General features: G+C 54.2%; 1 protein-coding gene across 7 annotated transcripts in view; it reads left to right on the top strand.

The window, feature by feature from the left end:
- The window catches only part of CRHR2 (corticotropin releasing hormone receptor 2), a 46,523-nt gene extending 35,905 nt beyond the window's left edge, over positions 1–10,618 (top strand). For 4 of the 7 annotated variants that reach the window (XM_036897396.2, XM_036897395.2, XM_036897394.2 and 1 more), the window contains 5 exons: positions 1,419–1,491; positions 7,202–7,287; positions 7,470–7,605; positions 8,051–8,092; positions 9,514–10,618. In XM_036897396.2, the coding sequence (XP_036753291.1) occupies positions 1,419–1,491; positions 7,202–7,287; positions 7,470–7,605; positions 8,051–8,092; positions 9,514–9,654 (478 nt within the window). In that variant the 3' untranslated portion in view covers positions 9,655–10,618. Of the gene's footprint in view, positions 1–1,418; positions 1,492–2,322; positions 2,386–7,201; positions 7,288–7,469; positions 7,606–8,050; positions 8,093–8,272; positions 8,413–9,513 lie in introns of all 7 variants that reach the window. The other 3 variants (XM_057504629.1, XM_057504630.1, XM_036897391.2) reach the window with 2 other exon arrangements.
- The last annotated feature ends 1,981 nt before the right edge of the window (positions 10,619–12,599 follow it).

Genomic DNA, 12,599 nt, shown 5'->3' with positions numbered 1-12,599 from the left:
GAAAAATATCGCCAGCCCTCAGGTCTCCTGTGGTAGGTGTCAAGTCAGCTTTGTGAACTGAGTTAAGCTTCGTGAACTGAGTTAGGAATCATTGTTCCTTTAAGTGCTCGAAGGCATGACCCATTTAGCCTTTGGTAAGGCTTCCTCCTCAGAGTTTAATGTGGCAGGTCCAGCCTGGGGTATATGGAGGAGGCCAAGGACTTGAGGCTTTCAGCTCACAGCACATCCAAGGCTGTGTTAATGAGCCTTTCACAGACCCCCAGGCCAGGGCAGTGGGCGCTTGTTTTATTCAGGCACCCAGTTTCTGCCTGGGGTGCAGTGTTCTGTCCTGGAACACTCCCTGCACCAGAGACTTTGATATACTAAGCTATGACCCAGATGTTGGCAAATCTGGCCACAGATCAGCCAAGGAGTGGCTGAGAACTTGGGTGCCACCATCTGAGAGAAAAAGGAACTGTAGAACGTCAGTTTCTGTATGCAAATCTGCCAGGGGTCTCTGAGCTGGAGAAAACAAATGGGATTTGGTGGAGAGTAGGAATGGATGCATTCCGGGAGCTCAACATTAGGAAGAGCTCCTAACAATAAAGGCTTTGCAAGAATAAGAGGGCTGCCTTGGGAGGTAGTGAGCTTCCTGTCAATGGGGGCATTCAAGCAAAGACCAGAGAGTCTAGTGCCGGGAGGCAGCAGGACAGATGCCTGTCTGAGGTGGGTGCACTGGATGGCCTCTGAGGCTGCAGAGGGCACAGGATTTCCACAATGTCCAGAAGCCTAGGTGGCCCTCATGAAGTGTAGTAGGAGGTGCTGACAGAGCCAGACTGGGTCCTGGCCCAGCTCTTTCCCCAGACGCAGAAGCCTCGCCAGCCCACCAGCATCCCACAAGAGCACCCAAGACTCTGGTAACAGGAGCTCCCTTTGCTGGGTGAATAAGCCTCAACTTGGAGAAAGGCCAGGGTTCAGGCTGGGAAAAGCCTCCCACTTCCACATCTGCTGCTTTATGCAGCTGAGTGCCTGGCACACGGAGCAGTGGGTTCCAAGCAATGTAGGAACAGGTAGTGCCAGGTGGTTGGGCCCTGGGCCAACCAGTGGGAGCTGACTCTCCCTTCATTGATGAGCCTCCTGCACGCCCAGCCCTGGGCCCTGTAGTCTGGGGTGGATTGGGGAGCGAGGAGGAGGAGGAGAGCCAGGGTTTGTCCTCAGTCCAGCTGGCAAGACCAGACTCTCCATGTAGGGCAAAAGGCAGCCCAGGGGTAAGCCAGGGTGGTGAGTGCAGCTGGAGCTGTCCCCAAGCCTTTTAGGGAAGGTGCAGCCATGGAGATAGGGTCTCAGGGAGAGTTATCCAGAGGACCCTGGGTCCAAGAACTGTAGTGGCCCCCAGGTTCTGGCTCAGCAGGCCGCTTAGAGCCCCTTCATTTTTGCAGATGCTGGTTTGGCAAGGAGCCTGGTGACCTGGTGGACTACATCTATCAGGGCCCCATCATCCTTGTGCTCTTGGTAGGTCCTCCCTCTCTGGGACCTGGAACAGGGCTGGGCACTGGGAGGTAGGGAAGGATGAGGCCTGGGGAGGACCCTGCATGCACTCTGTACAAGACACCTACTGGCTGGCACCCCCTTCCAGCTCTCCCTTCACACTCCATGCCCTACTGCAACACCATCACCACTCCGGCCCTCAGGTTCTGTCTCTGGGTGGAGAATGGGTCCGATGGGCAGATTTCTAGTTCCTCCCATGTCTGATGTCCCCTTGCCAGGCACAATGCTGAGACAGCCAAGCAAAGGGGCAGCTGGTGGCAAAAGAAGGGTGTGCAAGCATCTGTTCAGCCCAGACTTGCATGCCCATCCACCCCTAGTGATCCCCCTCCGGGCCCAGCCCACCGCCCCCAGCTTGGAGCCGTGGTACCAGAATGAAGTGTAATGAGCAATTGTTCCTTGTCCAGCTCTCCGCCCTTTGCCAAATGTATTCGTATCTAAGGTATAATTGCCTCCCCATCTTTAATCCACAACGAGCTCTAATTAAGGTAGAGTTAAGTAGAGGCTGCATTCTGCAAAAACGAACCCATTATATATCATACATTTTTTAAAAAGAGACACACAAAAATGCCCCATAAGAAATTGGCATTTACGTAAGACTTATTTCAGGCTCAGTAATTTCTGCTGGTATGCACCAGCTTCCTTAAAGGGCCACCCGCTCCTTGTGGGAACTGAGAGAGGGCGCCATCCCCCTCTTGCACACACCAGGTGCCTAATGAGGGGTTCTCTGATACACCTTGGAAACAATTATGGTTTATCTCTTTTATTCCCTGACTCTCCTTTTTGTGACTTCTTCAGGATTCACTTGACCCTCATCTTTGGAATGTCCTTGATGTATATGAACCAGAGATGACTAGAAAGGTTTTCTACCCACTGCCTGAAATTTCACCATTAGGGCGCCATGTATTTCAGAGTCAGAAGCCAGTCCTTGTCTGCAGTCAGTGGGGGGGAACGACTGTCCTTGGAGTCCCAGCTGCAGTGACTCACCCACCCCCCAGCATGGACAGAGGGCCCATGAGATCCATCCCCAGCTGCCACCAGCCCACCCTGCAGGGTTAGGGATTGTGTTGAGCCTTGGACCCCGGCAAGGAAGGCTGGCCTGAATGGGAAACCAGGGATAGTAGGGAGCAAGTCCCTTCTGCAAGGATGTGGGACAGCAGTGAGGAAATGAATGGAAAAGAGAGACAGGCAAGGAGGTCTGGCTGTCAAGACCCGACTCCCGGCCCCTTATTCCACGCTCCCTTCTCTGGTTCCACCCTACCTCTCAACTGGAGGACCCTGCTTGTCTTTCCTTAGTGCGCAGCCCACACCCAGCTATTTGCACTGACAGGGCTTCCAGGTTTCAGGCTGAGCCTTTCCAGAAGCTCTATCTTCATTACTTGCTCCCAATCCTCACGTCCTTGGTACCTGGAAGTAGGGGTTATGCTCCCCATTTTGTAGGTGAAGAAACTGAGATGAATCAGCCTGCCCACTCTCACACTAACAGCTAGCTGAACTGAGATTCAGGGACAGGTCACCCACCTGTCTGCCATCCCGTTGGGGGTACGTGCTCGGTGTCCCTGCCACCCCTGCCCTCCCCCAGCGGTCCTCGGCTGCACTTCTGCCACTGCAAGACATGCGTGTAGTTCTGGGTTCCGGGAAGTGAGGTATCTGGTTCAGTTTGCAGGAGGCTGCTGTCGCCGTTGTCATGGGAAAGGCTCGCGGCATTTACTGCGCTCTGCTCTGGCGCAGGTACGGGGCTCGGTGCTCTCCATAAGTATTTTGACCTGTGCTGACCTTCCACAATGCACTCTGGATATCCGCATTGGATGGGTGAGGAAGCAGAAGCTCAGCAAGGTTAATTAAGCAACTTGCCCAAGGCCACTCAAATGCCAAGTGAAACAGCCAATTTGAGAGCCACGGGACAAGGACTTGGCGCTAGGCGTTGGTCTGGAGGTGGTTCCGGAAAGCACAGGGAAGGGCGGGAGCGGAAGACAAGGAAGGGAGGAGGCCAACACAGGGCGAGGGGAGGAGCAGGCTCTCGAGGAGGCAACCACGTGGGAGACTCTCAGAGGTGCCTGCAGAGTGTTGGAAAGCTGGGCTACTTATCCACACACTTCCAGTCTCATTAGCGGAGGTTCCCTGTGAAATCCCCACATTTCCAGGCCCCCTGTTTTTGAACTGAGCTATCTTCCCTGTCACCAGAGAAAGCCTCAGGCTGGAAATTGTCCCCGGCAAGTACAAGCAAATGCTGGAAATTGTCCCCGGCAAGTACAAGCAAATGCAGGGGCCCAGGGGACACAGGCTGGGCATATACGATGTGGTTCATCAGGGCTGCGGGGCCAAAGCCTTGGCTCTTTATTCCATGGATGGTGTCTCCTTGCTCAGCGCTCCTCCCAGCAGCATCCCAGTTGCCCCTGTTCCAAATGCAGATTCCAGGGCTCCTACCTGCCACTAGGAATGTTTGGGGTGGCCCCAAGACCTGCATTTGGAACAAGCACCCCAGGTGCCTTTGATGTGCACACGCTAGTCAGAGAACCATGGTGTCTAGGGGACCTGCCAATCAGAGCTGTGTGTTGTCTGGCTTTCTCTGTGGCCCAGCCACAGTCCTGCACCTGGCAGGGCTCAGGATTTGGGCCTTTGAGTCTTTACCAGCATAGAAAATGACAACAGGAGAAAACTGAGGTGCCCACTGAGGACCATGCTTCCAAGAGCTGTGAAGCAGTCTGGTCACCAGACTGCTATGGGGCACCCTCAGTTCCATTTTGTGGGGCTCCATGGAGACACATCACTGGGATCCACAGACCCAAGTGGGACAGGCAGGCTGGCCATGTTAGTGGACATGGTGAACAGGCAGTACTAGAAGCTGAGAGCAAGGGAGGGGCGAGAGGAGGGACCTAAGGTGAACTGGCAGCACCCCAATAACCCTGCTTGATACCTGGGCAGAGGACAGTCCCAAGGTCTAGGGCCTCCCCTCCCAGCCTGCGTTAAAAGGACAGGAGGAGCTGTGTCTGAAGCCAAGGAGGGAGAGATGTTAGTCCTCCTCTCCACCTGCCTGTGGTGAAGGTTTGGGACCCAGCACCACGCCTGAGCACCATGACTTAGCAAGCACCCTCTCGGGGTGGGGGAGGGCTCATGGTACCGATGCGCTGGAGGTCAAGAACCCGTGAACTGGGTCTGTTTTCTCACCCTGGGGGTAGGGGGCATGTGCTGTGTGGCGTGGTGGAACATGCAGTGATTGGAGCCACCTGGGGTTTGTGGCGTGGCCCTGAGGGAGCTCTTTGTCCTCTTGGAGCCTCCGTTTCCCATCTATAGCACCAGGTGGTACTTCATGGGGGTCACACACATGCTGGCAGCTCTAGGGCCCTGCCTCCAGCATTTGCTCCCGGCACCTGGAGCCACAGGTTCCGATCCTGTGCTGATGGGCTGTCCTGAGCTCCAATCACCCACCACTGGTAGTATGAACAGTGCCTTCCCTCTGGTTCCTTCCATCTGGCCCAAGTTTCATTAACCCTGTAGGAGCAGCAGCATGATACAGGGGTCAGGAGAAGTATTTTGAGGCCAGCTGCCTTGGTTTAAATCCTGACACAAATGCCTCCTGCTTCTGTGACATGGGCAAGTGATGTAGCCTATTGGAACCTCAGTTTGTGCATCTGTAAAATGGGGATAATGATCCTACCTACCTCAGAAGGCTGCTGCTTAAGGAACAGTCACAAAGTACTTAGAACAAAAGCTGGAATGGTGTGAGCACCAGACCCACGTTCAGAAACACTAGGCCTCTCATGTCTCTCCTGGTAGCAACTATAACATCCTGACCCCTAGTCAGATCGCACCGTGGCCTGATGCCTGCCACCACCTGCCAGGCCTGGGCTTTAACCAGGGTGGGGCACTTGGCCCACAGAGCCTCACTGGGATTGAAGCTGGCTCCCCTGAGGAGCTAATGTGCTAGGTGGGGTTGGGGTGGGGCCTGAGCTGCCAGTTGCTATTGACTGGATAGATGGATGGATGGATAGGTGGCCATATGTGTGTTACCCAACAAATAAATGGGTGAGTGGGTAAGTAGGCAGATAAATTGATAAATGGATTGTTGAGTAGATGGTTATTTAGATGGATGGATGAAGTTAGACATTAAATAAATAGGTGAGTAGGTGTGTGGGTAGATGAACTGTTGAATGGATAAGGTGAATAAATTTGGATGGGTGGATGGATAATTGAATGAATTGGTTAGTGGGTTGATGGATGATGGGTGAATAAGATTTAATGCAGGGCAATGCAGCAGAATTGAGAATGTATTTTGGTTCCAACAGCCTCTACTCCCAGAGATGTCAGGAAGAATCAGAAAAGGTCAGGTGTTTTGCGTCACTTGTATGAGAAAATTAGGATTGACCTGTGTGTTATGGTGACCTCATGACCCAAGGAGCTAGAAATTAGATAAGCCTTAAGAGGAAGCAGGTGCAGCAGGCCATGGGCAGCCCGGGCTGAGGTCTCCTATCCCACCACTGGCCCGGGCTCGTTAGGCTGCTGTGCGCAGGAGAGTAGAAGCCTGGGGCTGAAGAGGAGTCTGACCTCTCAGGCCCCCAGAGCATTCTCAAGCTTAGGGGTCACCCAGAGGCCACAGGGATGTCTGTCCCATGAGGTCTGCTGCGTCCCTCCACTCCCAGCCTGGGATCCAGGACACACACATCCTTACACGTGGGCACACATGTGAGCCAGTAGACACCCCTGGGCTCATGTGTATCTTCCTGTGGCTCACGGGCACATTCTTGGGAGAAATTCCTAGTGTGTCAGGTGTACACACACTCACTTTTCTGTCTTCTCAACACGTGGAGATGGATGAGGAGACACACAGGCATGACCACAGCCTGAGGCACACACATGCACACCAGCACAGAGAACAGCCCCGCAGCTATGCCCAGTGTTTGGAGGCAGTGCACAACCACATAGACTGGGTGACACATGAACAGGACACTTTCAGGCCCCCAGAGACCCAGCATGAGGCTGACTCAGGCGCCACACAGGCAGGCCCTAGGGGGTGACTGGGTGCAGTGGGCTCTGAAGGTGAGAGAAGGCTCAGAATGAAGATACATGAGGTCCTTCCAGGAGCTTCGGAGTCATCCCAGCAGCCCATTCATCTTCATTGCCTCAGGCATGTCTGCAAAGGTTCTGGAGTTTTCTGGGAGCAGGGGAGGGATGGTGAAAGGTTAATCACTCTTTAGGCAGCAGTTACTAATCACTGCCTCCTGCCAGGTCCACTTTGCAGGGCAGGCTCTCCTCTTTGTCAGAAGGGCCTCAGGAGACCCTCAGTTGACACGTAGGGTCCCTGTGACAGGGAAGGGAAGGTGCTCAGGCTGAACCTCAGCTCCTGTGGCTTCCCTGCCTGGGGCAGGGGCTCAGGGACTTTCTGAGGAGTCGTGACCCCAGAGAGTGGCCCTTGTGCTCCTGCCCACTGAATCTAAGGCTGCTTTTCCTCCACCAGGGCTAGGGTGGAGCCCTCAGGTGACAGGGCACTGAGCATGTGGGGTGCCTGCCTGCCTCGACAAGAGAGGAGCAGAGGCCTTGGGACACAGAAGGTTCTGGGGGTGACGGGAGGAACAGGTGTGTGCCTGGGACAGGATTCTCAGTGGGTCATAGGAGGTGGCTGCCTCCTCACTCATCCCCACCTCACGCTCCCTGCTTCCACCCACCTCCCTCTCTCCAGATCAATTTTGTATTTCTATTCAACATCGTCAGGATCCTAATGACAAAATTACGAGCGTCCACCACATCGGAAGCGATCCAGTATAGGTAAGTGAGGGGTGCTTTGGTCCCCGGCGGTGGAAAAATAAGGAGGCCATCTGGGCCATTCCCCTGCCTCCAGGATGGGTGAGTCTTCACCCTGGGAGGCTCAGGCTTGCCGAAGAAACGCCACCTGGGTGAGGCCCACCTGCAGCGTGGCTCAGACTGGTCCTGTCCCTCTCGCCCGGCAGGAAGGCAGTGAAGGCCACCCTGGTTCTCCTACCCCTTCTGGGCGTCACCTACATGCTCTTCTTCGTCAACCCTGGGGAGGATGACCTGTCGCAGATTGTGTTCATCTACTTCAACTCCTTCCTGCAGTCGTTCCAGGTGGGGCACATGGCTGGGTGGGGGCTACGGGCTCTCCTGGGCTGGAGCACTCACGCCCGCGTCTCCACAAAGAGTTCACACACAGGACTGGCACGAACGTGGATCCCTTACACACACACTGAAATACAAGTGCATGCGCATGCTGAGCCTGAACCCTGGCCCCTACTACCCACACCCCAGAGCCCAGGTGAGCCCACCCCTCAGCTGGGTCCCAGTCACCCTCACCTACACTAGCCCAGCACCTGTTCTGAGGACTCATGGCAGCCTGTCACTCACGTGGACCCTGTCTGGCACACTTGCACCATGAGGGCTGGGGCCCTACCTAGCCCTGAGCCTCTGGGGTCCTGGGTCCATGTTCCCCAGCCATCCTGCCCACATTCCATCCCTTGGGGAGGCAGAGCAGCTCACTTGGAAGATCGCTGACCACTCCCTCCTTCCTTTGCAGGGTTTCTTTGTGTCTGTCTTCTACTGCTTCTTCAATGGAGAGGTATGAGACCAGCCCTGGGAGGCCTGGGCTCTGAGGCCTGTGGACCCCACTCCACATGCATGCATGCATGGGGCTGCCCAGCCTTCCAGGAGCACCCAAGTCCTGGCTCTGCTCAGCTGTGCCCTGAGAAGGGAGACGGGAGGGGAAGGCCAGGGAAACCACTCAGCTTTTGGGGAACAGGAATCCCACCTGAGGGGCTCGAGCCAATTTAGAAGGTCAACAATGCACGCCAAATGCAAGAATCCAGCACTCCACAAATCCCTTGGAAAGATGGATGAGGAGGGGAGCCCAGGCTGCAGGAGAAAGAGGCCAGAACACAGGTGCCAGCAGAAGGAAGCTTTCTAGGCGCAAGTCCCGTGGGAGTGTGCATCCAGGCCTGATGGACCCAGGGAGCAGAAAAGACACCGGCACATGCCCCCACCACAGATAAGACCACACAGGGGGTGGGCTTCCCGGACTAAGGCACCAGATGAAGCCTGCTAACTCAGAAGGCCCAGAGCCCGAGTAGCCAGTTCAGGCCCATGTGGGGTAAGGACACATAGTGGGCTCTGCAGCAAAGAGCAGACACAGTTCCCAGGGCCTGAGAGCTTGCAAGCACTCCAGAGGAATGCCAGTGCCACCCTGAGGCCACTTCAGCTGCCTGTTGCAGGGTGTCTCTGCGCTCCTAGGTCTGTGACAGTGAAAGCAGAGCCCAGACGGGAAAGTCCAACAGTGGAGACTGGAATGGGCTGGAGAGCAGGGAGAGGAGCCACTAGAGCAAGCAGACAATGAACGCTTATGGGGCATTTCTTCTGTTCGGCCACATTCTAGGTTAGCATGTGGGGGACATGATCCATTTAGGAGAAAATTTCCTCTGTTGAGTACAAATGAGAATAAAATGGCACCTGTGATGATCAGACTTTAAAACAGAACTGTTAGCTTTCTATTTCAGCAGTTCATGCTCTGGCAAATGAGGCGGGGTCTGTCAGGAGGTGGGAAAGGTCCTGGCTGCCTAGGAGGCCAGAGAAGGCCTTTCAGCAGGGAGGGAGGTGGCCAAGTGTGCCGAGTGGAGCACACACTGCAGCAGGTGCCTGGGAGAGTGCAGGAGCAGATCCAGGAAGCTGGTGCTCCAGTCCTGCCACAGGCATTCGGTGGCACAGCAGCTCAGCCTGGGAAGGCAGAGCATCCCAAGGAAGTGTGCAGGGAGCTTCTCAAGAAGAGGGGTGAGGAAGGAGGGGCCCCAGAGAGTAGGCAGCAGCTTCCAGAGCTAACAGCATCAAGGGAAGGACCCCAGTTTTGGAACCAGATAAGCCCTGGGTGTGAGGGTAGCAGTTGGGAGGACACCCCAGCCTCCCTTAATGCCCTGCAAGGACAGCAAGAGAGAGAGGACTGTCCCAGGATTGGCCCATTCAGCCCCAGCTAAGCCTCTGTCGCCCCTGCAGGTGCGCTCTGCCGTGAGAAAGAGGTGGCACCGCTGGCAGGACCATCACTCCCTCCGAGTGCCAGTGGCCGGAGCCATGTCCATCCCCACGTCGCCCACGCGGATCAGCTTCCACAGTGTTAAGCAGACAGCTGCTGTGTGAGCCCCCAGGCGCCCCACGTGTGCATCACTCTGCCGCCAGGACAGCTTTCTGATCTCCCGCGCCTTTCTCTGGGTTCTCCTTGCCTCACGGGCCCTGGTGGGAGCAGAAAGGAGGGGAGAGCCCAGCTCACCAGTCCAGCAGGAGGGGCTGCGCAGCAGCACAGGGGGCTCTCAGGAACCAGGGCTGGCTGGGCCCCAAGTCTCAGTGCAAGAGGGAGCAGAGTGGGGTCACAGGACCCCCTCCACCAGAAGAGCCAATCATCCATCTTCAAGCATTCTCCCCCACCAGTTTTTCTGGCTGGATCCTCACTGTAGCCCCATTCACAGATGAGGAAATTGAGGCCTGGAGCCAGGAGGGGCCTGCCCAAGTCACACAGTTCATGGCTGCCCCGGGGCTCCTCTGCCTCTCAAGGTGCAGGCCTTCCACCAGGTGTAGGTGATGGTTGGCCCTGCTCCCTGCCTTCTGCCCCCACACTCAGTGCTGTCCTCTGCTGTTCCTGGAAAGGATTACTCTGGTGGGCTTCATCCCAGGGGCTGTCGCCTAGAGCCCTGACCTACATCTTACCTGTAGCCTCAACTACACTCCACCCCTGACCAAGCCATCCCTCACCCCACCCCAGCCATCCTCCTGCCCCTGGGGCCCTGGGAAGGATGCTGCTTTCTCTCCTGGGAGACCTCTTCTCAGCCTAGTCCACAGATTGGGGCCTTGGGAAAGGGCAGGTGGGGAGGAAGAGGTGGCCAGTGTGCCCATATGCTCTTAAGCCAAGCAGATACATATTGCAGGATGAAACAGGAGGAGAAGCATGGGGGAGGCTGGGAGAAGCAAGGGTTGGAATAGTGGAAACCAAAGTATGTCTTTGGTAACTGGAACTAGTGCCCCAGCCCCCACCTCAGCCTGGGCTTCAGCTTCCCTTTCAGCAACAGCATCTCTGCTCTCTGTGAAATAAACCATGCCTCTGTGGAAATGGCCTCCTCTCAGGTCAAGTTGACCAGACACCTGGAAGGGTGCTGTGGGCCACGGATCAGCGGAGAGACTCTGGCTGGCCTTGGCCTGAGGCTGGTTCTCCTTTTCTGAACTCCACACCAGCAGGTCTGTCCCTTATTCCCCAGGACACTATCTGCCCCTACTTCCCAACCGAGGGCAGCTTTATTGGGCATGGAGGAGAGGTACAGCTCACCCAGCACACCAAGTCTCTGGAATCTGGGGGAAGTGCAGACAAGGCCCTGCAGTGTCCATGAGCAGCAACCATGAGGAAGTTCCCGGGAAAGGATGGGAGGCTGTGGGGGAGCAGCCATTAGGCCAGAGTTCAACAGGCCTTTTGCTCTAGAGACTCCCTCCACCAATTTTTTAAAAAATTATGTATCCCATCTTGCTCGTTTCTAAGTTGACATCTAATATTTTTTACATACATTTTGAAACTTGCAAGAGATGTGATTTCTGGCATTTGGTAAATATTTACATTTTAAAATAAAACTGCCACAACTCTAAAATACATCATACAGAATCCAAACACAGAGTGATTTAATATCCACCCTCATCTATTTAAAAAAAACACACTAACCAGCTCTTCTTCAACAGTTGGAAATTTTACATTGTCCCTTTTCTCTTTGAACTTGTATCTTCTTTCCATTTCCCTTATACAATTTTATACTAATGCAGTATTTTTATGGCTGAAAGTCTTTTTTCTGCTCACCTTAGCACACTTCACTGCCACAAAAAATATACTCAGAAATTGAAATAGAAATATTTAATTTCCTATGACCAAAGAGTCTGAGAGGTTTTTTTTATATTACTTGGATTGAGTTATTACAGCTATTTTTGGTATAAAATATAGCAGACAATTCAATAATACCACAGACACTAAAAGTTTTCATAAATAATTGTTAAGCCTAAAAAGGAAAACTTACTGAAAACATAGCTTAATGAATGGATAGGAATTTAATTGTTGATGAATCCATGGATGAATATTTCTTGCTAGAATGAATCAGGACTCAGCATCATTTCTTTTTTTCATTTTTATAGCTCTACATGCTGAGAAGCCTTTTCACATACATAATTAGATGTCATATAAATAAGTAGATGTCACTCAATTCTCTGAACTCCTTCTGAGATGTATGCCAAAAATTGTGTAGTGATCTATCATCAAAAGTGATCTCTCATCTGGCCACTCAATTAAGTTCTCTTTAAATGTGGCTGAAAAAACAACAACAACTATCAGACTTGCCAAGGGCTTGTTGCCCCAGGCACGCATGCATTCAGCTTTTCACCACAGGCAGCGGGGTGCCAGCTGGCACTGGGTGGGGTGCTCTGACTTTCTGCTTTCCTGAGTCACACAGCTCTTGTATGTTTGGGAAGGTCTTCCTGCGCACACAGAGGGGTGCAGTGGCTGCTTCCATCAGCACCCTGGGGTTCTTGTAGGCAAGGAGCTACAAGTGGCTTGGCCCCAAAAGGCGCTAGGAGAGCTCTGCCCACCGGAAGAGACTGAGCGTTCATCAGAGTGGCTGCAGCAGAACTCGGTCCTCCACAGCAACTCAGGGAGAAGTTCAGGGCTCTCGTCGCTGCTCCTCATGTGCAGCACCCGGCTTCCTATCCCGCGGGCCCTGTTCCCTGGAGGGCCTACCCCGAAGAGCATCGAAGGCCCTAACCCTTTATCAGCAAGCAGTGTGACCTGCTCTCTCTAGTTCGGAGGAGGTCCCCCCTTGCGCACCTGCACTGACCCTGTCTCCCCTCATTCCTGGGGCCTCGGGTCATGGCACCCGCTGAGCTCTGGCCTTGCAACGCCACCATTAGGCCATATCTCTGGGTCCCCCACTTGTTAACTTCATTAGGCACCTATTCCTCACAGCCAAGCCAGTCCCTGTTAGTGTCTCTCCAGTGTAGGCAGCCTTCTGAGCTGGCCTTCCTGGAAGGTGGCCTCATGAGCAGACTTTCCTCTTCAGCCGGTG

The sequence above is a fragment of the Manis pentadactyla genome, chromosome 7, assembly GCF_030020395.1.
Source record: "Manis pentadactyla isolate mManPen7 chromosome 7, mManPen7.hap1, whole genome shotgun sequence".
Taxonomy (NCBI): domain Eukaryota; kingdom Metazoa; phylum Chordata; class Mammalia; order Pholidota; family Manidae; genus Manis; species Manis pentadactyla.
The sequence above is the reverse complement of the archived record's forward strand: the minus strand, read 5'-3'. Positions and strand labels throughout refer to the sequence as shown.